This window comes from Perca fluviatilis, chromosome 14, assembly GCF_010015445.1.
Source record: "Perca fluviatilis chromosome 14, GENO_Pfluv_1.0, whole genome shotgun sequence".
NCBI classification, from domain to species: domain Eukaryota; kingdom Metazoa; phylum Chordata; class Actinopteri; order Perciformes; family Percidae; genus Perca; species Perca fluviatilis.
In genome coordinates this window covers 1548557-1575199 of record NC_053125.1, presented here as the reverse complement: position 1 = coordinate 1575199, position 26643 = coordinate 1548557, and the positions used below count along the sequence as shown (strand labels likewise).

Genomic DNA, 26643 nt, shown 5'->3' with positions numbered 1-26643 from the left:
CTATAGATCATAGAACATCTTGGAAACATCCTTTAAAGTGCTCATATTATGCTTTTTGCCTTTTTCCCTTTTTTTTTTGTTTATATATCTTTTTTGTGCACGTTATAGATTTACAAAGTGAAAAAGCCCAAAGTTTACCCCAAAGGGACTTACCATCTCCAACAGAAAACCCTGTTCACCAACTGCTCCAAACAGCTCTGTTGTAGTCCAGCCTTTACTTCAGAGACAGACGTGGTCACTTTGGAACACACGTTATAATGCTCGCCTAGCTGCTAGCATGGCACGCCCTCATACTCTGCTTCTGACTGGCCAGTAGTCCTTACCTAGGTACTGTCAGGACACGCCCTCATACTCTGCTTCTGACTGGCTAGTAGTCCTTACCTAGGTACTGTCAGGGCACGCCCTCATATTCTGCTTCTGACTGGCTAGTAGTCCTTACCTAGGTACTGTCAGGGCACGCCCTCATATTCTGCTTCTGACTGGCTAGTAGTCCTTACCTAGGTACTGTCAGGGCACGCCCTCATACTCTGCTTCTGACTGGCTAGTAGTCCTTACCTAGGTACTGTCAGGGCACGCCCTCATACTCTGCTTCTGACTGGCTAGTAGTCCTTACCTAGGTACTGAGCATGTGCAACTCCCAACAAAGATGGAACAGAAGTGAGATGTCTCACTATGTAGCTAAAACAGAGAGCTCAACACACAGGGAGAAAAGAGGAGCTGCAGCAATGTGCAGTACAACAAAAATATGGTGTTATTTGAAAACTAAACCATGTAAACCTATTCTGATATAACTTCTAAATACAATTATGAACCTGAAAATGAGCACAATGTGAGCACTTTAGATTACATTTGTTTCCAAATGGGGAAGTTTCCTATAATTCCTAATTCCTCTCTACTTACAACACAGACCGGTGTCACTTACAAAAGAAAATGTCAGAGACACAGTGTGTGGGGGAAGGGTGGCAGAGGGAGAAGGAGAACGTCTCCCTCCCTCTCTCTTGCTCTCTCTCTCTATCTCTCTCTCTCTCTCTCTCCAGCACACACACACACACACACACACACACACACACACACACACACACACACACACACACACACACTCGCTCGCTGCCTCACACCATCGCTGGCTGGCCAGAAGCAGCGTCTGACGGCTGCATCCTTTGCTGTAGCAACACGGCTTCTCCATCCTCGTCTCTGCGTCGTCTGCACCTGACATCCTGACCGAGCGTCTGTTGTGTCTCCACAGGGGGCCATTGTGATTTCTCCTTTTTTTGGGGGTTGGAAAAAAATCAACAACACCACGGACATGATGGGTAACAAAGAACGACGAGGCGTGAATTTGAAAGGCTTGCTGAAGAGGAACTGGCTTCTGATTGCCACGGTTATATCAGTGCTGCTCGGTACGTGAAGCCCCTACATGCCTGCTCGTGTACTGTACATGCTGAGGGAATGAGACGCTTTCATCTGCATTTCTGTTTATGTGTCCATAACCATAAATAATTTGCTTTAGGATTCAGTCTTGCTTTCAGCTGCTGTCACTGTTGACATAAATCTACCTCTTTTGCAGTAGCTGGTCACTGCTTAAACTAAACAGCAAACAGTAAATGCTTAATGTGTGTTAAGGATAATCATGATGTGAATCCATGATTATCTTTCATGAGAGAATGGAGTGAGGTTGCAGGAGACACAGCCTCTGTCCTCCAGAGGCAGAGAGCAGTGTCTGGACGTGACCAGACTGAAGTGACAGCTGATTGTGGCTCTGTGAGGATCGCCCCATCAATCAATCAATCAATCGATTGATCACTCCATTTATTTATTTGTCACTTGTAATCATAAAAAAATACAATTTCAATGAAATGCAATCTGTCAGTTCCTTCAATATAGCCTATGCATTAAAACAGAACTACTAATAAATAGATATGTGTATGAGGCAGCAGCAGCAGTATAGCAGAGAATCTAAGCAGCATGTGTTCAGACACCGTAAACTAAGTAGACGTAGTGACGTCTGAAGTCTAACAAGTGAAATTAAAAGTAGATTATGCCCTAAGCCGTTTAAAAATTGCATTCATTCATAAGCCAGTTTAGCATAAAGACTGGAAGCAGTGGGAAACAGCTAGCCTGGCTCTGTTTAAAGTTCAAACCTTATTTTGACAGTCTATGGTTCAAACATACAAATGTCAACACCTTCTAAGCTCACTGATTAACACATCCTTTACTTGGTAACACTTTTTTATAAGGGTAGGAATCATATACTTAAGAAATGCTTAACCACCGCATGACTCATGATGGATTCATGCATGACTGAAGTCCTGTTGTAATGCCCATTATTATTTCTTTATTTTAACACCTATTTCTAAAGGGACAGGTATGTAGCATAAACCAATGCCACACCACGGCATTTATAGCCTAGGCTAATTTCTAATCCCTGTCCCTAGATGGGCCTTTAAAATACATAAAATTCAACAACAAATACATAAGAGACAGTACAAGGCAAGCATAGATTCAACAATGGATATTAAAAACACAAGACTCAAAACTCGACAAGAAAATACAGACAAAACAATACAAGAGACAAACTAATACGATAACAAATGATCCAGTCACTGTGACTTCATGTAATTACACAATAGATTAAGGAATTTGGGTGTGGAAGTGTGTCAGTTTTACATTTCTGTTTTTTCAGTGTCTTGATTACTGAGCTTTAAGAGGTCTTAATGTATTTTTGAACTTTAGACGGAGTCAGGCTAGCTCTTTCCTCCTGCTTCCAGTCTTTATGCTAAGCTAGGCTGAAGCAGGCACTCTCAATGAGAAAGTAAATAACTTAAATGTTATACTCTGCCCAATTAACTTGTTACTTTTACGAGATAAGTAATTTCCTGTTTGTGCCGGTGTATTTAATCTATAGATCTGCTCTGTAAATCACCTGTTCTTCTTTATAAAAAAAAAAAATGTGGCTTTCTGAAATCGATATATGAATTATGTGACTTTACTTAAAGTGTCTATGTGTAACTTTCAGTTTGTGTTGATTCTAGTGGCCCCTTTGGACAAAAGCGGTAGTGTTTTTACCAAACCTGCTGTCTTAAAGTGGTGATAGAATGGTTATATAGGCAGTCCCTCCAGAAAAACGTGATTATGCGTTTGCATAATTCAATGCATAATCAGCCAAAGTCCGCATATTTATGTGGGGGCCGCATTTTTTCAAATACGCCGCACTTTCGCCGCATAAATTGCCGATTTCCGCGCAAAATATGCGGGGCTTGCATGATTTCATAATCCCCGCATTTTCGTTGCAAAAAAGTCACATATATCTTAGCAGAAAGTTGAAAAATGTTGTGTTTACTTCCCCCTGTTGCCATGGGATTGTTATGAAGTGACGTAATTACGCGACGTGAACATCATCAAAAAGCAGGGTGTTGGGGGAATCACTTTTTTTCTCTTTTTCATCAAACCGCAGTTTTTGCAAGTTCCTGCAATTTCATCGCATAAAATTGCATAAATATCCTGCATATTCCATCGCATTTTTTAAGAAAACGTGCCGCATAATCGAGGATTTGTGCCCGCAACAATCACAAAAAAACTTCGCATTTTTCTGGAAGGACTGTATAGGGTATTTCACACTGTTCCTTAACCCTTGTGTTGTCCTTGGGTCAATTTTGACCCATTTTTAAAGTTGTTTACATGTGAAATATGGGTTTCTTTCAACCAAATGGCCCAAAAATAACATGGATGCACATTGTATGGTATGGAACCCATACAACATCCTTCGCAGGTAAAATTAATGATTACTTCCATTGAGTTTTGGATGTTTAAAATGTTTAAATGGCTTCAAAACAGTATCCAGACTAAACTTTGACATATAGCAGTCTGTGATCCACTCAAAATTCTCTGATCTTAACTATTAGTCATAATAATTCATAATGTATACATTTTTTAAAGAAACAAATGAGGTATAATTTCATATAAATTAGTTTAATTGACAAAAAAGTTCATTTTCAATTTTGACCCGAAATGGCCAACAAGTTCATGTCCACGAGAAGACAACACAAGGGTTATGGTCTCTTAATGGGGTATGTAACATTGGTTGGGCTGAAACTGGCCCGGTTGCTAGTGTATATCCCTGTGTTTTGGCCCTATTTGGAACGAGAGCTTTTCTTCCAAATATGCTCATGAATATTTAGATGAGCTGCGCGCTGATTGGTTGACATACACGTACGTTGGAGACAAGACAGCACGTCTCATATTTCAAACACTGCAATGTTTCGTTACTAAACTTTTTTACGCGAGAAATCTAATATATAAAGCTCAAACATGGGCCTTTTTACGAAAAATGTATGGCTAATTGCAAATTAGTAATTGAAAATCTCCTGCTACCTTTTACCTGGCTCCTGGCATATACTAACACAGGCTTTTCGGTGTTACAAATGTGTGACTGTAGTGCCGTCTACCTGCCGCAAATCATTCTGTGACTGCGCAGGAAAAATCAGACCCGGGCAGATGCCTTTGTGTTTTTATGAAAGCAACTGCTACAGAAAGTATTACGAGGTGCACCAGGAACTTTACCTTGCAAGGCAACTGGATTGTCGCAATAATCACAAAGTCACGCGAGAAACGTGGGATCACACAGAAAAAAAATCTCCCCGGTTCTGTGTAAAAAAAACATCTGGCGCGTCAGGTTACCTGTGAACACACTGCAAATAAGCAATCACAACTTCCTGACTAAGACTAATATAATGTGGATGGATATTTTAATGCTACATCTAATCATTGGCTAAGTATTAAAAATATATCTGTTTTGTAAGTTAGTGGTTAGTTAGTAGTAGTTAGTGGTTAGTTGATGTCGGACATATCGTTTAGTTAGCTTAGTGTCAGGATCCCACAGTCTTCCCATTCTCCCTGCTGATTCCTCACATCTGTTTCCACTTCTGTCTTCATAAAAGCTCAGTTTTTTGGATCGGCAGCTTATAACAACTTCTGGGTTATTCGTTTCATTGCTAGCAGATGAAATTGAAAGGGAGGCCCCTTCCAGCATTACAAGTCAATGAAGGGCAGAGAGTTCTTCCCCCACGGTGGGCGTGGCTTTCAGGTTATGACGTGATGCGCCCTGTCTCTATCGCGGTTCATGTCATTAAGTTTTGGTAATTTGATTATGGTCAGGTCTTTACGAACAAAACATACACACTCAAAGAAAACAGCTGCAGCTGTAACACTCATTGCCTGCAGGTGGCATAAGTGTTAACATGTTAGTATTAAAACTGTCGTTGCCTGTAGGTGGCAGCATTGAAACGTCTTCACTGCAGGTCCAAACTGCTGCTGCTGCTGCTGGTTGGCTTGAATCTGTAGCTTGCTAAATGTAAAAGATTGAGTTCCAAGGCAGTTCCATCAGGTATAGGTCCTGTTTTGATGGCTCAGTGTAGTCAGGCCATCAGCGTACAGTTTGCTGTGTAAGCGCACTGTTTTACAAGCATCTTTAATGGAGCTCTGTTACGTGTGATAACGCAGAAGGAGGCTTGGAGTGCATTACTGAAACCACTGAGTGGGACCTGTGAAGTTTAGAGCGTGTGTTGTGCCTCATGAATTCTGTAGGGATGAAACCTCACTGACCTGTGAAATAATGTGACAGTGACAGTTGCAGAGAAAATTCTGGATTTATTTAAGCCACATGATTCCAATTTTAAGGTTTGCATTGTGCTTGTCTTTTCCTGCTTGACCCACGTATAATATATGTGTCTTTCTTCTGATCAGGGATCAGTTTGGGCGTCGTGGTCAGAGAGTATGCCTCCCTCTCCCATCTGGACAAGCAGTATTTTGGCTTCCCGGGAGAGATCCTCATGCGGATGCTGAAGCTTGTCATTCTCCCGCTCATCATCTCAAGCATGATAACAGGTGACGTGAATATATTTTTGCTTGTACGCTTGGTAAAAGTGATGAATTGTGATAACAGAAACAAAAGTGCATTATAAGATACCAGTGAAAACTGTGAATTAAGTTGATATGCACAAGGTTAAAGATGAACTGATAATAGTAATAGTCCAGGTGATATGTGAAAATGATGTTCACTTTTTCATAAAAACATGAAATTTGGTACACTCAAAGCGCTTTCACATAGTACAGGCACTATTCACACACATTCATACACTGGGGCTGAGGATGCCATACAAGGTGCCACCTGCTAATCAGATAAAGATTCACACACCGATGGCACAGTATCGGGAGCAATTCAGGGCCCTTTCCTCAAGGGCACTTTGACATGGGGGAGGAGGTCCAGGAATCGAACAACCAACCTTCCGAATGGTACTGTACCACCAGAGTCACAGCCGCCCCATACAGTGACTGGAAAGTAAAATGGTCGCCACGGCTGCTACGAGGCGCTTTTGCGATGGCTCCATTTCTGAAAATGTTCAGCACCTCAAACTGTAGTATACGGAATTCCATGCTTTTATGATCAAGTGAACATATTTAAAATTTACTTCAAATTTGACATAAATCTTGTACTCAGCCACAGAGGCCAAGAGAAAGTGTGCATGGCTGAACTTATTTAGCGATGACTTCAAAATAAAATAATTGTGAAAGATAAAGAGAAAAGAATGTAGCTGCAGACTAATGCAGCATGTAGCTGATACTAATGAGATGTACCCTTCACCCTATCAGAATCAGGAAAAGGATTATTGCCAAGTAAGTACTTACGAGGAATTTGCCTTGGTGGTTGGCGTAAACAAGCAAATATATTGAACATCCACAACAGCATATAGAGGCTTCCCTCTGAAATTTGTTAGGGCTATTGTATGCCTGGTTGATACCAGACCCTTCTCAGTTGTAACTGAGAGTGGGTCTGTGGAAGTTTAATTTCACAGCCCATTTCCAAAGGGGTGTGCGTCACCAACGGACGCCGCTCAAATGCCTCTGGGTGCAATTGGAGAGTCCTTCAACCAATCAGACCAACGATCCGGGTGACGTAGCAGCATGAATGTAAACAAGAAGCTGCTCGCCGTCGCTGCGCTATCGTCATCGTGTAAAGCCCGCCTCAACGGTTGTGATTGGTGCCTCGATTTGGAAAAATTGGAAATGGGCTTGAATGGGTTGTTGGCCGGACGGACTTGCAGAGCAAATCTCAAATTTGCCGGAAGTTCGTCAGGGTTTAACCAGGCTAGGCTATTGTAGAAGCAGTTTATTAACCAGAAACAGCTCTGAAATCGCTATCACCAAACCCACTAGACTTCCTTTAAATAATCCGTAATTTTGGAGTGTATAGAGCCTGCAGATGTCCATACGTAAATAGGTGAATTAAGGGTTTATTTCAACCAAACCAGAGTGGTGATTGTTGTAACAGTGGAAAGATGAACCAAGACGGCTTTTCATAGTTTTATTTTGTTTCTGTTGACTTTGAATGAAGTGTGTTTTATGATGATAAAATTACTGTTTATTGAAATGGAGTCGGGTGGTCCCTCTGTAGGTCAGTGGTGTTTGTCAGTGTCAAAACAGCGCTTTTAGTGGATGTAAATGGAAGGTGCGCAATTGGCCAATAACTTAACATTGTAGCTTGTTGCAGTGGTCTGGCTTAATACTGAACCAATGTCAAAGATTGTTGTTCAGTCACTTAGACACAAAAACATTGGAAAATAGGGTCCAGGTCCAAAAACTTACCTTTTAAAGTTGCAAATTGAAGCAGTTACTTGAATTTAATTGAATATTTCAACGAAGCTTTAGATCGATCTTGCTTACGAAACATAACTGTGATTGTGTTGAGCTTCTTCTTTTTTTTTACATCGTTTATCCATGATAAACAGTTCCTGAATTGGTTGTTGATGAGTATGAGGATTTGCTTTTTCCACCTGCACTTCCCCAGAGTTTTCCCCACCTGCGCACCTCACTCACGGTGTGCCATAACTTCCTCAGAAACATATGGAGGCCTGTTGTAGTTATAGGGATCAGGCTTGGAGCCCTTATTTTTCTGCTAAAACAAGCATGCAGAGGAGTGAGAATGCTCACAGATAATGTAGATGGACGTGTAAACCCACCTATTCAGCTTTGACTTTAATTCAAGCTGTATTGGTTATTGTTACAGTACATGGAATGGTTGTGAAGACTACAAATATTTCTAAAATTGGTGTATTTCATTTCTCCCATGTTTATGATCAAATCATATATTGATTCTATAGTTTCTAGGTTGAGTTGTATTCCTCCTGACAGGGACCGCCTGATTATTAGGGGTCAAGGTGCTGGCCGTGACATTAACGTCCAGCAAGCAACATTTGTTGCGTGTCATTCCTAACATCTATCTTCCCTCGTTTCCTGGCATCTCTCCACTGTCTGCTCTCAAATAGAAGCTTTAAATGCCCCACAATTCTCTTTTTTTTAATCTTTCATCAGCATCTCAGTCTTCATCCACATATTGTCTCTGCTGAACTCATTTAGTATTTATTATTCAGTACTTGTGAGTCATGGGATGAAGTTTGCTCACCCAATCAGATGAAGACGATTGTAAGGTTCGTTGGTAGCTCTAAAGAAAAGCTGGTATGCAAATCTTGCATTGTTCAGAAGTTTTCAGTTGTCGGATTCAAAAAAACTATCATCATTTTTTAACTAAACCGGTTATTCATTCATCCTGAAGGAACAAGGACTTTTCTACTTAGACAGCAGACCCAGCTCATTATATTTGTATAATCCATATACATTTCAACTACATCATTTGGGTATTTCATTACAAAATAAAAACACCAGGTTAACCATATTTAAAAAAATGTGTTACTTTTATTTAGAAACTTTTATGATAAGCCTACTGGCCTACTACCACATTACCTTGATGCTCGAATGATGTGTCGCTGTTCTCATCACCTGACTATGCCATGGTTGATGGCTGAGGTGTCAAAAGCCCAATCTGTAAAGTTTTTAACGAGATCAATTATTAATGTAAAAATTGTGAAGGTGCTCTAAGCGATTTTTAGGCTACAACATTTTTTGTCACATACAGCAAACATCTCCTCACTATCTGCTAGCTGTCTGTCTCCTGAATACACTGTAAAAAACATCTTCTCACTATCTGCTAGCTGTCTGTCTCCTGAACACACTGTAAAAAACATCTCCTCACTATCTGCTAGCTGTCTGTCTCCTGAACACACTGTAAAAAACATCTCCTCACTATCTGCTAGTTGCCAGTCCCCTGAACACACTGTAAAAAATATCTCCTCACTATCTGCTAGCTGCCTGTCCCCTGAACACACTGTAAAAAATATTTCCTCACTATCTGCTAGCTGTCTGTCCCCTGAACACACTGTAAAAAACATCTCCTCACTATCTGCTAGTTGCCTGTCCCCTGAACACACTGTAAAAAATATCTCCTCACTATCTGCTAGCTGTCTGTCTCCTGAACACACTGTAAAAAACATCTCCTCACTATCTGCTAGCTGTCTGTCCCCTGAACACACTGTAAAAAACATCTCCTCACTATCTGCTAGCTGTCTGTCCCCTGAACACACTGTAAAAAACATCTCCTCACTATCTGCTAGCTGTCTGTCCCCTGAACACACTGTAAAAAACATCTCCTCACTATCTGCTAGCTGTCTGTCCCCTGAACACACTGTAAAAAACATCTCCTCACTATCTGCTAGCTGCCTGTCTCCTGAACACACTGTAGAAAACATCTCCTCACTATCTGCTAGTTGCCTGTCTCCTGAACACACTGTAAAAAACATCTCCTCACTATCTGCTAGTTGCCTGTCCCCTGAACACACTGTAAAAAATATCTCCTCACTATCTGCTAGTTGCCTGTCCCCTGAACACACTGTAAAAAACATCTCCTCACTATCTGCTAGCTGCCTGTCCCCTGAACACACTGTAAAAAATATCTCCTCACTATCTGCTAGTTGCCTGTCCCCTGAACACACTGTAAAAAATATCTCCTCACTATCTGCTAGCTGCCTGTCTCCTGAACACACTGTAAAAATATCTCCTCACTATCCGCTAGCTGTCTGTCCCCTGAACCCCACCCCCCCAAAAAACAAACCCTCTCTTTTTTTTTTTTTTCTTTCCCTTCAAAAAACAAAAAAAAAAATTTTTTTTTCTTTTTTTGTGCTTTCTTTCAAAAAAAAAAAAAAATTTTTTTTTTTGTTTGTTTTTTTTTTCTCCCCAAAAAAAAAAAAAAACTTTTTTTTTTTTGTTGTTTTTTTTTCTCCCCAAAAAAAAAAAAATTATTCTTTTTTTTTGTGTGTTTTTTGTGAAAACAAAAAAAAAAACTTTTATTTGTGGGGGGTTTTTTTTTGGGAAAAAAACAAAAAAAAAATTTCCAAAAACTGGGGGGGGGTTTTTTGCCCACACTGTAAAAAAACACGGTCTCTGTAGACAGCCCAGGCTCCACAAACGCCATCAACAACAAAGTGCGCCAACCTGCACCACGAAACATAACAAACAGTGTTCCAGCCAATAACCGACGAAAATGATTTGGGGGTGGGGGTTGGGGGGGTTATTGCGCGGAAGGGAGGGGGAGGGGACGGGATGAGGAGGAGGGAGGGGCAAGCTAGCCTCCATTTTGTTTGACAATACTTTGAACGTCAACAAGAAATGACGTCACCCGACATCGCTTAGAGCACCTTTAAGTCAGAGCTTGATAAGTTGAGACTTCTCTAATCTTGTGCTTTTTGTCCACAGGTGTTGCAGCCCTGGACTCCGAGGTTTCGGGAAAGATAGGCCTGCGAGCTGTTATTTATTATTTCTCAACAACCATCATTGCGGTTATTCTTGGTGAGTTGATTATTTTCTTCAGTTCTCTAGTTCTCTGTTTATTTCAGTTAAGTCACTCAGATGGTGTAATGTAAAAGTGGTGGTTGAAATGAAACCTATTTAATGAGTCAAGTTGTCATCACAGCATACTGAGTGCTGTCGTCCTTTTGCAGGGATTATTTTGGTGATGACTATCAAACCGGGCGTCTCTCAGACAGCTGACCACATTGACAGAGCAGGGACCACGCCCAACGTCACAACAGTTGACACACTCTTGGACCTCGTCAGGTGACCTATTGACCTATTGACCTATTTGATACAAATGTCTCATAACCATGAAGTATCCACTCATTCATTAAAGTGTCAGTATACTGTAAAAATTATCAGGGTGGTTCTACTTAAAAATGTAAGTTCAATTGCTGCCTTAAAAATGTGAGTAAAGCCAACATTAAGAATAGTGTTGTTTCAATCCACAAAGTTAGATTATAGAATATGTTTAATTAATGATCATTTATTGTTTGAACTTGATACTGTGATTTAAAACAACTATCAATACTACATTGTCCACTCAAGGAAACTTGCTTCCTCTTGTCAAGCAAAAATACAATTGTATGCTATTTCAACTCACGAAGGTAAGTTAGAGAAGATGTTTAATTAATAATAATTTATTGTTAGAACTTGATACTGTGAGTTAAAACAACCATCTATTTTACATTGTATATTCAAGGAAACTGGCTTCCTTTTGTTAAACAAACATACAATTTTACACCATTTCAACTAACTGTATTCATACCAATTGTCTTTTCAAGTTAGGTGTACTCATGTTTTTAAAGCAGCAATTGAACTTATACTTTCAACTTAAGCAGACTAATGTTTTTACTAAAAGATCACACACTGTAATACATTTCATGGTAGTTTAACTTGGAAATGCAAGTTCACCTGCTGCCTTGAAAATCGAAGTTCACTCAACTTGAAGACTGCTTTTGTTTCAACTTAGAAATTAAAGTTAATGAGGTTGATGTAACTACAGTGTTCTAGTTTTGTTAAAGTTGTTATTTTAGTTGCTTTAACTTTTTATTACTTGGTTTAACTTCATACTTTAAGTTAAAACAAATAACTTACTTTCTTTAATAATGCAAGAAACCTTCCTTGCCTAGTATAACAGACATACTTTTCTGCTTTATTACAGCTCACAGTTTAAAGTTAAAATAACATAACCACATTTATAATAGAGATAGTGCGGGTGCTTGAGGGCAGCCACCCCAGAGCCCCGTGTGAAATAGGGGTCCCTCTAAAGCCACTGATCTTGCATCACTTGGGCTAGTGAAGTGACACACCCCAGATTAACAGCTGAAGGAAGCCTATTAATGCTCAACGTTTTACACCATAATACTCCAGCTCTTCTTATCAAACATAACAGTCACTTAACTCATGGTTACAAATGTAAACCAGCACAACAATGACAATTACCAGGCAACAAAACACTACATTCTAAGCACACGTTTAATAAACGGAATTCATAGTTACATTTGTATTTCGAACAAACTGCAAACTTTTCAGCAAATTTTAACACAACTCTATTTACCGCCTTGCATCATGGGAATTGACCAACCAATGAACCAATTGCACCTGACTGCAGTACGTAGATTGGGGTTGGGCTAAATGTGGGTGGAGCTAAACGTTTGACTTTTGAGAAGTACTTTTCAAGTACATTTCAATTTGAGAAGAGTGAAATGCCAAATTCACAATTCACAAGCCTTTGACAGGTACTCCCTTCTCCCACCAGTGCATTCTTGTTTGCCACAACACGTGTTATATTTTAGTAGAAATTTGCATAGGCTACATCACCTATCTGCGGTGTATAATTAATTTATTGTGTCCATGCTTTAACTATGCCGTGAAGACTCGTTAAACTCGAAAGGCAACTCTTTTTTGTTGCAACACACACACTTTTTTTTTCAACTGATAACTTACATACCCAAGTTCAATCAACACATACATATCTGATAAAAAATTTAAATAGTCGACCCAATGAATACATGCAAGTTTAACCTTCAAAAACTCATAAAGTTGAGTTCAAAATCCAAAACTTGTATAAGCTTGTTCAGTTAAAAATAAGAAATAAGTGGACATAACTAAATGGGTCTGTACTTTTTTACAGTATACTCTCGCATTTCCAGCTCTATCTCCACAGCGCTGTGGAGGAAGGTCTGGCTACATACATTCTGGGATAGGAAAATTAAACCGCTCCTACGCAGATAGACAGAAATGTGTAGCAATAGAAAATGCCACATACAATATTAAATGAAGTTAACTGTTCACACAATACCGTAACTTGTGCTATTTAAACAACTTCATTAGCAATCCCACTAATCGCTCCCAAAACGCCTCAGTTAGAGAGATAATGTCGTAAATATATTCATTGGAAATCATTCCCAGAAAAAGCCAAGCAGGACTGCCTTGTTGCATGATCCAAATCTTTTTTCTAAACTTGAAATTTTCAGTGTGTAGCTTGCTAGTTTGTTGTTTGTTGAAGCAAAGAGAGTTGGAACACACTACACAGAGAGCGGAAGTTGAGGGACATCGCCAGATGTCAGGCCTTATCCTGGAAATGTACTTCCGTTGATCCAGACTAAAGTGACAACATAGTCAACATAGTGGGCCCAGTATCTCGCACCCGGCGCAGCGCAAAGCCCGATGCAATTGTCTCTGCTAGTTTAAGACTGAGGCAGTTGTCAGTCTCCCGTTCAGCGCCCGCAAATGCACCTGTGCTCATCTGTGGCCCACGGGCGTGCTGGTATTACAGGGAGGTGTGTTCAGGTGCATTCTGGGAGTATTGCTATCTTGAGGCAGCGGGAAGTGATCGCGCCATTGACCAACAAAAACCTGGTCTAAAGTCAATAACGCAGCATTTCATTGTTATTTTAACAGAACATTAGTGAAATGGTCCTAGGCTCGTGCACAGCGCGCGAACACTATGCTTGTTACACACACAGGGACGCACAGCAGCACAAACACATGCAGAAGATTACAAATAAATATATCACAACGTGAAATAGTATTATGATATAATCTGCTCGCACACTTTAACTTCAATTTCTTCTCTCCTTCCTGCTCAGCAAATCCTCCATCATAACAGCAATGCTCCAAGGTCCAAACGTGCCTGGCTTTTAAAGGGAATGGGAGATGATCTCTGATTGGTTGATTTTATGATTTCCCAAAACACACCTCTGATTAATGAAGTCACTAAGTACAACCCTTTATATCCATGCGCCCGGCACACAGACCCTTTTTTCTGCCGTCAAACTAGCAAAAATGGATTTGGACACGCCCTAAACGCACCTGCGCCAGGCAGAGATCGTTAAAATAGGGCCCTTAGTCTGTCCCTGATAGTATTTAAAATTTAAATACTTAACTGGTGATCAGTCAATAATCATTTGTCACCTTTATTCGGCCTTTATGCTTTAAACAAACTTGTTTGTGCAACATATCAACGTGGTTATACTTGTTCTGAATATCCACAGTCAAAGGTGGGATAAAGTAGCCTCCTCCTGGCTGAATCCTAATGCCTTTCCATCTCTTTGCGTCTTTTGACTGTTTCTCCTCCAACGTATTATTGGTGATACACTAAGCCATACAAATTCAAAGTGACAAAAGTAGTGGTGTGAAGAATAAAAGAGAGAGCGCTTCACTGCTATGCTAAGCCAGGGTCATGGTAAATCCTAAACATCTAAGGCTAGCAAGCTTGAACCTAGTGCCTCTTCATACGTGTTGCATTAGACATGAAAGATGTGAGATACAGCTGCGTTTCGATCGCCTAGTAGCTTCCTGCTAAGTGGACTCAACAGAATATTCATAACAAGTAACTAATAAATGATACTAAAATCCAATTCCCCCCCAACGCTTTATTGACAAAATCTTGGTAGCGCTGTGAAAGGCATTTGAGTGTTTGAGCTACCTTGCTCACATTTACATCCTTTATGAATATGAAAATCCTTCTCTGCTGGATTTTGACTTCCGTAACGAGTTGTTGCAATGACCCATCTGTCAGGAAATGAGTGCGGTACACGTTATTATATTCATTAACCCCCAATCTTGTTTTTTTTTCCATCGACAGAAACATGTTCCCCGAAAATCTGGTGCAGGCTTGTTTTCAGCAAGTAAGAGGCTTCGCACATCCATCATTCGTCCATGTTTCACTTTCTACACATGTTTAAAGTGTCATTTAAACCTACACCAGTCCGGTGAGTGTGTACTATGTAGCCGTGTGAACGTAACTCTGATGTTGTGAAATTTGACCAATTCCACTCCAGTACAAGACCAAGCGCAAAGAGCTGGAGCCTCCGAAAGTTTCAGTCAACACCACCACAATTCCACCTCTCACAACTACTATCATGTCGGTGGTAGAGGTAGGTGTGCCCATTACTCTACTCTGTTCATCTAGAGCAGTCAGTACCTTAAAGGGGAACTATTAATTTACCTTAACTCAACAGCTTCGGAGTCATTGGAATGGTTATATGACTTTTTTTACGGGTTGAATGGTGGTTGTCTCGCTTCCCCCTAGCACCTGTGAGCGGGAAAAACCACCCTTTGGGCCAGCGAGCCGTCACGAAGTATCGCGTGATATCAGGTCTCGCGATGTAACAAATTGCTTCACGTCACTGCACACGTAGGCCCACACGCCCCCATTCAGGAACCGGCTAGCTATAAGAACAAGGTAAAAAGAAGCAGAAAGCTAGGAAAGCATTGTCAGAGGAACAGAGAAAGAGGAAAAGGCAGACTGACCGAGGGAGGAGTCAGACACGAGTAAACATCGGAGCTGCCAAATATCTACTCCGAAGCTGTAGGGGGAGCTCTATAGAGAAACCTGCCAGCAAAAAGCCAGAAAACGAAGCGAAGAAATGGCCAAAACTGCATAGCGCCCCTTTAATGCTTTTGATGCATGGCCAAAGCTACACTTGCACCAGAGTTCACCAGTGTCTGTTGGGGATATCCATTTACATGCATGTTGAGGTTTTTGATCTTTAAATAACAACAGTGTTGTCCTTGTCGATCCATCTGCTGCCCTTTCCATTTCATGTTTCTCCACCTGGCAACCACCATCTGATCTCAAAGCATCAGAAGACCCAATAATGAGTCATAAGTAGCCATGGGTCATTGGGCTGGGATCCTGTAGAAAACATTTGCACAGCTCATCAATGGATCTTTAGAGTGAGCAAATCAGATTCCTGACCTGCTCTCAGTTAGCTGAAAAAAAATCCCTTTGTCTTTCCTCTCTTGGCAGAACATAACAAAGGACTATCAAATCGTTGGGACATATTCTGATGGAATCAACGTATTGGGGCTCATTGTGTTCTGCGTTGCTTTTGGCCTCGTCATTGGGAAAATGGGCGAAAAGGGCCGTATCCTCCTGGAATTTTTTGATGCCCTGAATGAAGCGACCATGAAACTGGTCCAGATCATTATGTGGTACGTATGAAAGACTGATGACCAGGTATGGGCTTTTAAAGGGACATTTCAAATCTACACGGTTAAGCTTATGATCATAGTTTCAGTTTTTAAAAACTTGGATGACTTGCATGTAGACCTTTTCAGTACTTTTCAGTACTTTCTGTAGGAGGGTGGCTGGCGTCTCCCTTAGAGATAGGGTGAGAAGCTCAGTCATTCGTGAAGAACTCGGAGTAGAGCCGCTGCTCCTTTGTGTCGAAAAGGAGCCAGTTGAGGTGGTTGGGGCATCTGGTAAGGATGCCCCCCCTGGGCGCCTCCCTAGGGAGGTGTTCCAGACACATCCAGCTGGGAGGAGGCCTTGGGGAAGACCCAGGACTAGGTGGAGGGATTATATCTCCAACCTGGCCTGGGAAAGCCTCGGGATCCCCCAGTCAGAGCTGGTTAATGTGGCTCGGGTAAGGGAAGTTTCGGGTCCCCAGCTGGAGCTGGAGCTGCTGCCCCCGCTACCCAACCCCGGATAAGCAGACGAAGATGGATGAATGGATGGATGGATGGATGGATGGATGGATGGATGGATGGATGGATGGATGGATGGATGGATATTAGACCTGAACGTGTCCCGTACCTATCTTTTAAGACAGGTCAAACTCGACTGATGCTGCCAAATTTGAGACCCCAAGTTTTTTCCTGTGATATAGAGATATATTTGCTTTAGATTGACAAGAAAAGGTGGTTACACTTTACTTGAAGTTTTCTACATAAGAGCGACATGACACTGTCATGAACGTGTCATAAAACATTATAAACAAGTCATAAACATTTATGACATAACGAGATAGTAAGTGTCATTCGCTTTTGTCATGACAAGTTATGGTTATGGTTATGGTTAGGGTTCATGTGTCATGACAGTGTCATGTGAGTGTCATGTGTTCATGACAGTGTCATATCACTCTTATGTAAAAAAAAAAAAACTTAAAGTAAAGTGTTACCAAAAAGGCTTTAATGCTCTTGACCTTGGTAAACGGTAGTTTAATAGGGCAGAACTGAATGTCATTCTTTTACATTTAAAGCTTTTATTAAGGTTTTCCGAATTAAGCTTTGAATGTCTCTTTTATGATGTTTGAGCTGTCAAAACTGGTCAAAAATGATGTTCAAATGTTCCTTCTAAAAAAAACACTGGTTCGAACGATTGGAATTTCTTTTTTTGTTCATTATGTCCATAAAATGGAAAACTTACAACAAGATATACATGACTATTTGTGTTGGTATATTTATTTTAAAGGGATACGCCACCGTTTGTTGAGATAGGTCTTATCACGGTCTCCCCTAGCTGTAGATAGGTGGGCCAATGCATTTTTTGTGCATGCATTGTTTTGGTCCGGTGCAACACCGGCAGCGCCGCCGCTAGTTAGCTTAGCGTAGTGAATGGAATCCTATGTTGCCGGTTAGCATGTTGGGAGTAAAAGTGAGCCAACAAAAGACAAAAAAACAACCTAGTTACTTGCACTGAGAAAAAAATGCGTTGGCCCACCTACCTACAGCTAGGGGAGACCGTGATAAGCCCTATGTCAACAAACGGTGGCGTATTCCTTTAACTATAACACGTCTTTTAAAAGATCTCTACATCGCTATACATTACAAAATATACTAACGTTAATAAACTAATATCCTATACTGTGATATTTAATATAAAAAACGTAAGGGACTGTTCGTTTTTTTATTGGAGGAGTTTTGGGATCTTTAGTCAAAATAGACTTGACCCTCCCTTTGCCAGCAATACATTTTCCTATGACCCTCCAAAATGATTGGGGAAAAGAGGCATGACCCCTCCCCAACAATTTATTGATGCCTTCTGTACTGGTTTGCGCTTGGCAAAGATATACAGAGCGTCAATAAAAAAATCAGGTTTCCTCACCCGACAGGGTCTGGAGTGAAACTCTTAGGTTTTTGTGCTTCCAGCTAGCCGTATTTTCGTCCTCGGCTCGTTTTGATCCATTTTGTGAATCTGTGCGCATTCACAAGAGCTTAAATAGCTCGTTGTTCCAAGAGCGTATGGCTGCAAACCTGGACAACTCCCGTCTCATGCCTGGGCGTGTCCAACGGTAAATTCAGATGTTCAGAATACGAAATCGCGAGTTATTTTCTAAATGAGGTCACGGTTAAAGTGATGGTTCGGAGTAATTTACCCTAGGGTAATTTACCCTAGGGTCTGTACTCATAAAACGATGGATTGGAAAGTTTCTAAGTACACCAGAAGTTTATGTAAATAACACTTGCCTGCTGGCTTTTGCTCTCTGCTGTTGTTGTTGCTGCTGTGAGTCTAACTGCAGGTAGCAGCAGCAGCAGAGAGCAGAAGAGAGCAGGCAAGTGTTCATAAACTTCTGGTGTACTTACAAACTTTCCAATCCATCGTTTTATGAGTACATAACCTATATGTACTAGTGTAGACCTTTGGTATCATTTCGGGCATTATTAGTGGGGTCATTTAAGAGATACAAACGTGGGTCCATTAGCCCCGCGCTAAGCTATTCAGCGGCTAACGCTACTCTACGCTAACTCGCCCAATGTTAGACCCAGGTGAAAAAAGCTTCTGGGGGGGTGTTTGGCTCGAGGTCATGGTGCAAAGGACCCTAGGGTAAATTACTCCGAACCATCACTTTAAGTTAGTGAGCATGATGCAATTAATTGAATGCCGTTTAAACTCTTAAATTAACGATTTTTTTTTTATGAAACCTGCGATGACTTTACTTTTTTTATTTTTATTAATGCTTTATTTACTAATTCATAACAGTCAAAAAAAGGACAAGCGTAACATAAAAACATATGCCAAGTGCAAAAAATATAGCTCAACAATGAAGCCACCCACATAATACTAAAATGAATACACGTTTACAATTATATAATATGAGACCACAGAAGATAGATGCTACAATAAAAAGGTTTTCATGCCTACAGTTTCAAATAACTTCCCCAATGTATAGTGACGGTTACTACTATACTGACGGTTAGTTGATCTGGCTAACCAGCCCTCTTCCCACTGGAGTTTTTGAAGCTGCCTGTAGCACATTTATATTTGGCATTATCAAAAAGAGTAAGAGAGAAACTTCTCCATAAATTATATTCAAAAATGCTAAAACCCAACCTGAGTTTGAAGCGAAAACAGCCCAAACCTGACCGCTAACCTAACACTGGGTTGGGTAGCAAAACTCTTTGGATCTTCGGTATATGCAGTATTTAAATATTCATGCTGACAATTTGATTCATTTGTTCAAACAACCATTCTAAACCCAAAGATGTTCATTTCATTATCATAGATAAGAAAACCAGCAAACATTCATATTTGAGAAGCTTTTTTTTTCCTTTTTAAAAAATCACTTAAATGGTAATCAGTGTTGTCGATCATTTTTCAATCGATTAATCGAGTTAGCGTTCAGCTGTAGTCCAGAAGCACAGTATTTGCTATAATCTTCCAAAATAATAATCTAATTCTATACCCCACATGACTCCGACTTTGTGTGTGTTTTCAGCTACATGCCAGTAGGGATCCTGTTCCTAATTGCTGCTAAGATCATCGAGGTGGAAGACTGGGAGATCTTCAAGAAGATGGGTCTTTATATGGTGACGGTGCTGAGTGGGTAAGCTGTCCCATTACTCTATATCTGCCCGTTTCAGACACAGGGATTTATGGTTGACATTTAGGCCGATTCTCTCTCCAGTGATACAGTAAAAGCTGAGCTCTGGTTCGGCACTGATAAGGGCCAAGGACATTTAAAACTGCTCAACCTGCAGATGCAGTAATGAAAGCTACGCCCATGCCACTAAATCTAAGTGACACCATTAAAGACTGTACAGTAAATCCCCTACGGTTAGGTCACAGGGTTGGCCCAAGGCTCCGGGTGACGAAATGTGCACACTTGTAACTGTTGTAATGTTCTGAATGCAGCTTTCAGAACCTATACAAAACGTTTCCATGCATTATTGCTTTATGACTATAATTCACAGTGAGTTTTATACACAATCAACAGAAAAAGTCAAAAAAGTGAAGTCAAAGCTCTCCAAATGAGCCTTTTCATTTAAAATACCATCAAAGCATAAAAAGCACCTGCTTTGAATGGGCGTTATCAGTTGTTATAAAGGCGGTGGGGCCCTTCTCTACCTCCAATTTGGCTCAGTAGGCCGTAATTATCTATTGGTAAGCTGGATCACCCATTCGCGTCTGTAAGATGATGCACCATGAAGAGCAAAAATGGCAGGGAGTAGTACAGTCTCGCATTGCCAGGCCTATCGCCACAACGCTGCTCAGCGTTGGAGGATGGTCTGGCTACATCGCTTATCTATTCTGGGACAGAGGGGAAAAAAAAGGCTCTGGCTTGTTTGCATTTTGTTTAACCAATCACAACCGTCCCAGCCCAGTGCAAAGCCCATCTACAACCATTGAGCCAGACTAGGAGTAGTATAAAGAGCGAAAGTCCGCTTAAGGAGAAAGGTTTGGGTGGCGGATGGCAGCGATGTAAGTGATGTTCTGTGGCGAGGCTTCGAAGCGTGTGGCGAGAAATCCTGGGAGTTTTCCATCAAGCACGTATCGAGGCTTGTATCGTTTAAGACGGATGACGTCACGGATGACGTCCGAAGCCTCGCTGCCCGTCCGTACCACGTGACTGGTTTATGAAGTGGTTTGAATCTACACGGTTTTATAATACATCCATGATCTACACGAGCACTTTCACTGCCCTCTGCCCACATAAACCACTTTCCAGTTTTAGAATAACCTAATAATATTGCCCCTCCTGCTATTATTATATTACGACCAAAAAGGATTGATTTACACACATTTCATAGCCGCATTCGTACCAAGGAAATCCGTTTATACAGTTCTCTTAATTATATTATACCACATTGATATAAATGTATTACCTGGAAATTGAAATTGATTGAAGCATGACATTTTGGCCCTCAGGCCTTCTTCCAAATCAACATTGATTTGGAAGAAGGCCAGAACGTCATCAGAATAAATAACTCTAACCCACAAGCATATGAGAGTGTATCTATTTCTCTAAAACTCGTATTGCGCTTGTAATACGCATTAAATAAAATAATGTTCTATAATCATATCTGTTTTGTCCCTCAGTCTAGCTATCCACGCCACCATCTGTCTGCCACTGATCTTCTTTGTCATTGTGAGGAAGAACCCGTATACGTTTGCGTTGGGAATGGCTCAGGCCCTGGTGACAGCACTCATGATCTCATCCAGGTCAGAATCAGAACCTTTTTACATTGCCTTAAAAGCAACAAACGCATTTAAACGTTATATATTACTGTTTACTGGTTTCAGGAAATTAGACATTTTCATATTTGTGAATGAAAAGCATCGTGTGCCAACCGCTGTCGTGTCTTCTAGCTCGGCCACCCTGCCCATCACCTTCCGATGTGCGGAGGAGAACAATCGCATCGACAAGCGCATCACCCGTTTCGTCCTCCCAGTGGGCGCCACCATTAACATGGACGGGACGGCGCTCTATGAGGCGGTGGCTGCCATCTTCATCGCGCAGCTCAACGACTTCACTCTGGATGTGGGCCAAATTGTTACTATCAGGTACATCATAGTTACTAATACCTCTTTTATACCAATGACCAGGGTCGGATCAGGGTTATACGAACCGTGTTCAACCCTTCGTTTGTCAATTCAAACAGTACAGTATATATTAGAACAGGGGTGTCAAACTCAATTTCACTGAAGGGCCAGACATGAATAGTGTATTGACATGCTTTTATTAATTATAAGTCAAATATTTTTGACTGTATTATTGCACGTCTCATATAGCCTTCTCACGTACAATTTGGTCCACATCCCTAAAAAGTTAGCAAAAAGTTTAGCAAATCAAGCAAAACAAGACCTTTCACAGGCCTGAATATGCAAACGCTCTGGTTATGTGGGAATATCTAAATCTCAAAGTCTGCAAATCTACCAACTTCTGCTTTGAGTGTCGCATAATTTCAGTTTGAAAACAGTTTCCCGTTTTTTTGGTTTGGCGCACACTAGGCAGGCGAGAATTTATTGCGTAACGGAATCAATCATGTCACCAAAGAGCGCTTGGGTTGAATTCGTTTACAACAAAGATGGCTGCTGCTGGAGAATTGAGATGTTTAGATTCCGCCATCGCGTCTGTTACAGAAGATATTGACAGGCATTGGTCGATTGGAAAGACGTTTTGCCGTCCTTCCTACGGGATTCGGCAAAAGTTGAATTTATCAGCTGTCCCCCGATGGTCGCTAAGAAGCCGGGGCGCAATTCGTCACATACTCCGTTGCTCTGATTGGTTGTAGGTCTATCCAACTGAGTGCAGAGGCCTTTTATTTCCTGGTTCGGTTGAAACACGCCCCATAATCACATCCCAGTGGAGCAGCATCAGACTCATATTGTGAAACTAAGAATCTGAGTAGGACTACGTCAGGCTATCTGCACCACACACACAACGAGAAATATCGCCATACTTTAATATCGTGAGATCGCAACACACCTCTAGTTGTTATGATTGATGCAAAAATATTGGACGTTTCTTTGCTTGCCTGTCCGACCGAAAAAAAAAAAAAAAAAAAAAAAAGAAAAAAAAGAAAGAAGTTTTTATTAAAAAAAAAAAAAAAATATTTTATATTATTGGGTTGTTTATTTTTTTTTTTTTTACGTGGAATTTTCTCATGTGAAGCTCTTGCTTCTCAGAGCTGAAATCAGAAAAAATGAATTGAACAGAGGAAGCCTATTTTAATGATATATTGGACGCTGAACTCTACTTGTCCCTGGTTTGCATTTCAGAGATCTGGTCACCTTATAATATACATGCATGCACTAAACCATCTGAGTCCGAGCTTGTCATATACGATAACGAAACACGTCGTTTATTGATGATTTAATAACCTCACATGGGTAAAAGCTGGCTTCTTACCGCCTTCGTCCTCTGGAAGCTAACAGCTGTTCTTTTGCGATGCTGTCCTGTCCCCCGGTGAGATTGTAGCCCTTGCAAAAGCTTTTCTATCCAGTCTGGAACTCGTGCTTTTTTTTCGGGGACTTGTGTATAATAAATCCATTCTCTTAGATCCAGTATTGATAGTCTTGTTGTCCATAATTTATCCATTATTGACCATCCATTAACGTTTACTCGTTACGTCATTAGCTTTGTTGCTAAAAGGGGACTGTGTGAGGCGGTTCAGTGCGTTTACTTTACTTCCCATCAAATACAGTCGGGAAACGCATAGGTGACTGAATGAATTATAAATGCCTATTCTTCTGGTACATACCGCTTATATCTAGGTAGCAACAGATCGTTTTGCTTACACTTGCTTGCACATTTGCACGGTTTAATGATGGTCTTAATTATTTTAAACAATCACTCTTGCCGCCATTTAGGGCCACTCACATTTAATTTATGAATGTTATTATGAAGAATATTAATTACATTGTGTCTCTGTGTTGCAGTATAACAGCAACAGTTGCCAGTATTGGAGCTGCAGGAGTCCCTAATGCTGGCCTTGTCACCATGGTCATAGTCTTAACAGCTGTTGGATTACCTGCAAGTGATGTCACTCTGATAGTCGCTGTGGATTGGCTGCTGTAGGTTTATCTGTTGGCCTTCTATCTTGACTAGTTTTCCTACTAAATTGTTTGAACTGTAACTTAAGAGCAATGCCGTAGATTGACTTTGAGTGCTGTGTTTCAGGGACCGGTTCCGTACTATGATCAACGTCCTTGGCGATGCTTACGGAGCCGGTATCGTCCAGAAACTTTCCAAGAGGGAACTGGAGAGGATGGATCTGACATCAGACGTCGATGTTGCTAACCCCTTTGCTCTGGAAGCCAGTTTGGATGACGAAGAGTGCGAGAAGAAATCCTACGTCAACGGAGGCTTCACGGTCGACAAGACAGATGCCATCTCCTTTACCGAAACCTCTCAGTTTTAGCCTGTTGGTTGGTTCAGAGGAGCAGAGAAAGTGCCATGCTGCTATGGATGGAAAACGGAAAACCTTCCATCACGTGTTAGCTCCCTGACAAGAGTGGAAAACTATCCAACCAGACCCATCCTTAGACATCAGAAATCACACTATAGCAGCCTCCATTACGCTTATCCAAGATGATCACTCTTCATGTTGGACATTTACCATCACGACTAGATTAAAGTGCTTCCTTCTTACACTCAAATTGTGCCAAGATTAAAAAATGTCAGTTTTCTGTGTGTGTGTGTGTGCGTGCATGTGCATGTGCGTGTGCGTGTGTTTGCGGGTGTGTGTGTGTATTTTGCAAAAAATAAATTATCAATTTAACACAGGTAAAAACAAAACAATACCCAAATCCTACTTTATTTGCTCCTTCATTGGACAATAATTCTCTAAAATTTCTAAATGGTCTTTATTGAGTGGGTGTTGTTGAATGGCTATGCCCCCATAATGCACTGCTTGTATATCTTTGTCTGTATATTTAAACTGTGCCAAACATATAAAGAGGTTTTTCACCAAGTTGAATGAAGCAATATGTTAATGAAATGCTAATCACTGGCTGCAGCTTATGGAGACTTCACACAGACTGGAGATGGTTATTAACAATGAAGTCATTGAACACTGTGAAACTTGAAGACATTTTTTCAAAACCAAATCATTAACATGTATTGATTCATTGCAAAGTATAATTATCATAAATTGTGGCTGTTTTTAGGCAGCGTGGGGAAACGCTCGATGGTGCTTTAAGCCCCCCCAACGTCTCCTTCCAGGCAGCGCTGCCTGGAAGGAGGGTCAAAATATGTTCAAATGGTCTTAAACCAATGGCTCAGCTAAGACATAGATGTAAAAAGATCCATACCAATGTCATGTCTCTGTATTAAGTGTGGCGCTTAGGAGAAGATGAACTTGGATTGGAGCTTGAATCTGGGGGAAACAGCTAGCCTGGCCCACTTCAGAAACATACCGGGTTTTTTTTTACGTCATGTAGAATCTATCTACGTTGATCCTGTTCATTTGTTTGCTGCTTTCATGGCTGTACTAACGTTCCAGCTGTAGCGTGCTGGGTTTATTTTTTTACAGGTATATCTGGCAACCCGGCCTGGCTGTCAAACTGAGCAGTTGATACCAACACACAGGCCAAAACACAAACAGAAATTCAGTCACGGAACGAAAATTTCAAAAGGAGAAAATACTGGCGTTAGCATTGTTGTCGGAAAAGATAGTATTTCAACATAGCATGTTTTCTTAATATCTGATCACATATTGTGGTCATTTTTGGATTTATTACAGTAAATATATTACATATTGGACCTTTAACAGTTCACACAATACAGTAATGTGTAGTAATAGTTTTTCTCTTACCAGCTTGCTAGCTTGAAGTTTGTTCCACCAAGGCACCAAGGACTCAGCCCATATCTGGCACACACTCTACTGGGTGAGCTAGAGGCCGCCCCTAGTCATTACATGTTGATAGTTCTTGTGAACCAGTGGAAATGGGGTCCTGATGCTGGCAATTATCTGGTCAGAAGTTTTGGAAATACTCTGGACAAATGTGTTGGATGGACAGACCGACCGAACGGGCCTCGCCTTCTTTAGAATGTCAAAGACAGTTAACGCTTTGACACAAATGCCACAGATGATACAAACGTCTGTACTTCTGTTAATGCTCCCTGGCTGCACTACTTGTGATACTCACGGCGAGTGATTCTCCTGGTCTTACAATTTTATTTTATAAAATGTATGTCCATGTCTTACAACTTAGAGTTGTGCATTTGGCTCCATGTAGGAACTGCATACTACGATGCACGCACACGCACATACTCTACAGTATTACGCTTGGAATAAGTGGTGTAGACTTGTTTGTTGGAGTCAACTTGAAGAAGACATGACAGAGGTAAAGATGAGGGGTTTCTCTTCCAATTTTGCTATGCTATTTATGGTATAATCAAATGGTCGAAATCAAACCGTCTTCTATTTGAAGTTACTAATTTTGGTGGTCCAGCTTGAAAAAAAACCTATGTATGCTTACTAGGACTAGATGTTAGAATCCCTTGATATTCAGCACAAGCGCTGTTGTTGGAGATGTCCTTTTGGGTGGGGTTGGATTGGGGGATGACCGCCTGGTGGCTCCAATACGACACATCAATCATTGGGTGTTTTGGCCTTTTATCACAATACATCCCTCACCTGAGGCTGGCCCACCGCAGGCTGATCAAACCTGGGTGTGTGTCGCACTGGAGGCTCCATGAGGTCACTTGGCAGCCTATAGCGTCTCCTTCCGCTTCAGCCACAGCCAGTGACTGCTTCTTTCCGCAGCAGTTGCAAGGTCTTTGATGGTCTTCCGCTGAGCCTGTCCTCTGATTCCAACCTCCTTTAGTAGCCTTGTGGTGGAACTAGCTACAAACCCCCTGCAGCCCACTTCCACTGGACGCACATTTACCTTCCAGCCCCGGTCCTCTGCTTCGTCAGCCAAGTTTCCGTTTCCTTTCAACTGCC

At 41.1% G+C, this 26643-nt stretch overlaps 1 protein-coding gene across 1 annotated transcript; it reads left to right on the top strand.

The window, feature by feature from the left end:
- The first annotated feature begins 1075 nt into the window (after nucleotides 1–1075).
- On the top strand, nucleotides 1076–24672 carry slc1a1 (solute carrier family 1 member 1). Its single transcript, XM_039823242.1, has 12 exons — nucleotides 1076–1400; nucleotides 5743–5883; nucleotides 10642–10734; nucleotides 10887–11001; nucleotides 14831–14873; nucleotides 15027–15122; nucleotides 15998–16182; nucleotides 19689–19796; nucleotides 21290–21412; nucleotides 21560–21754; nucleotides 23633–23767; nucleotides 23874–24672. The coding sequence occupies exons 1-12, from the start codon at nucleotides 1307–1309 to the stop codon at nucleotides 24112–24114; spliced, it is 1569 nt and encodes a 522-aa protein (XP_039679176.1). The 5' UTR covers nucleotides 1076–1306; the 3' UTR covers nucleotides 24115–24672.
- The last annotated feature ends 1971 nt before the right edge of the window (nucleotides 24673–26643 follow it).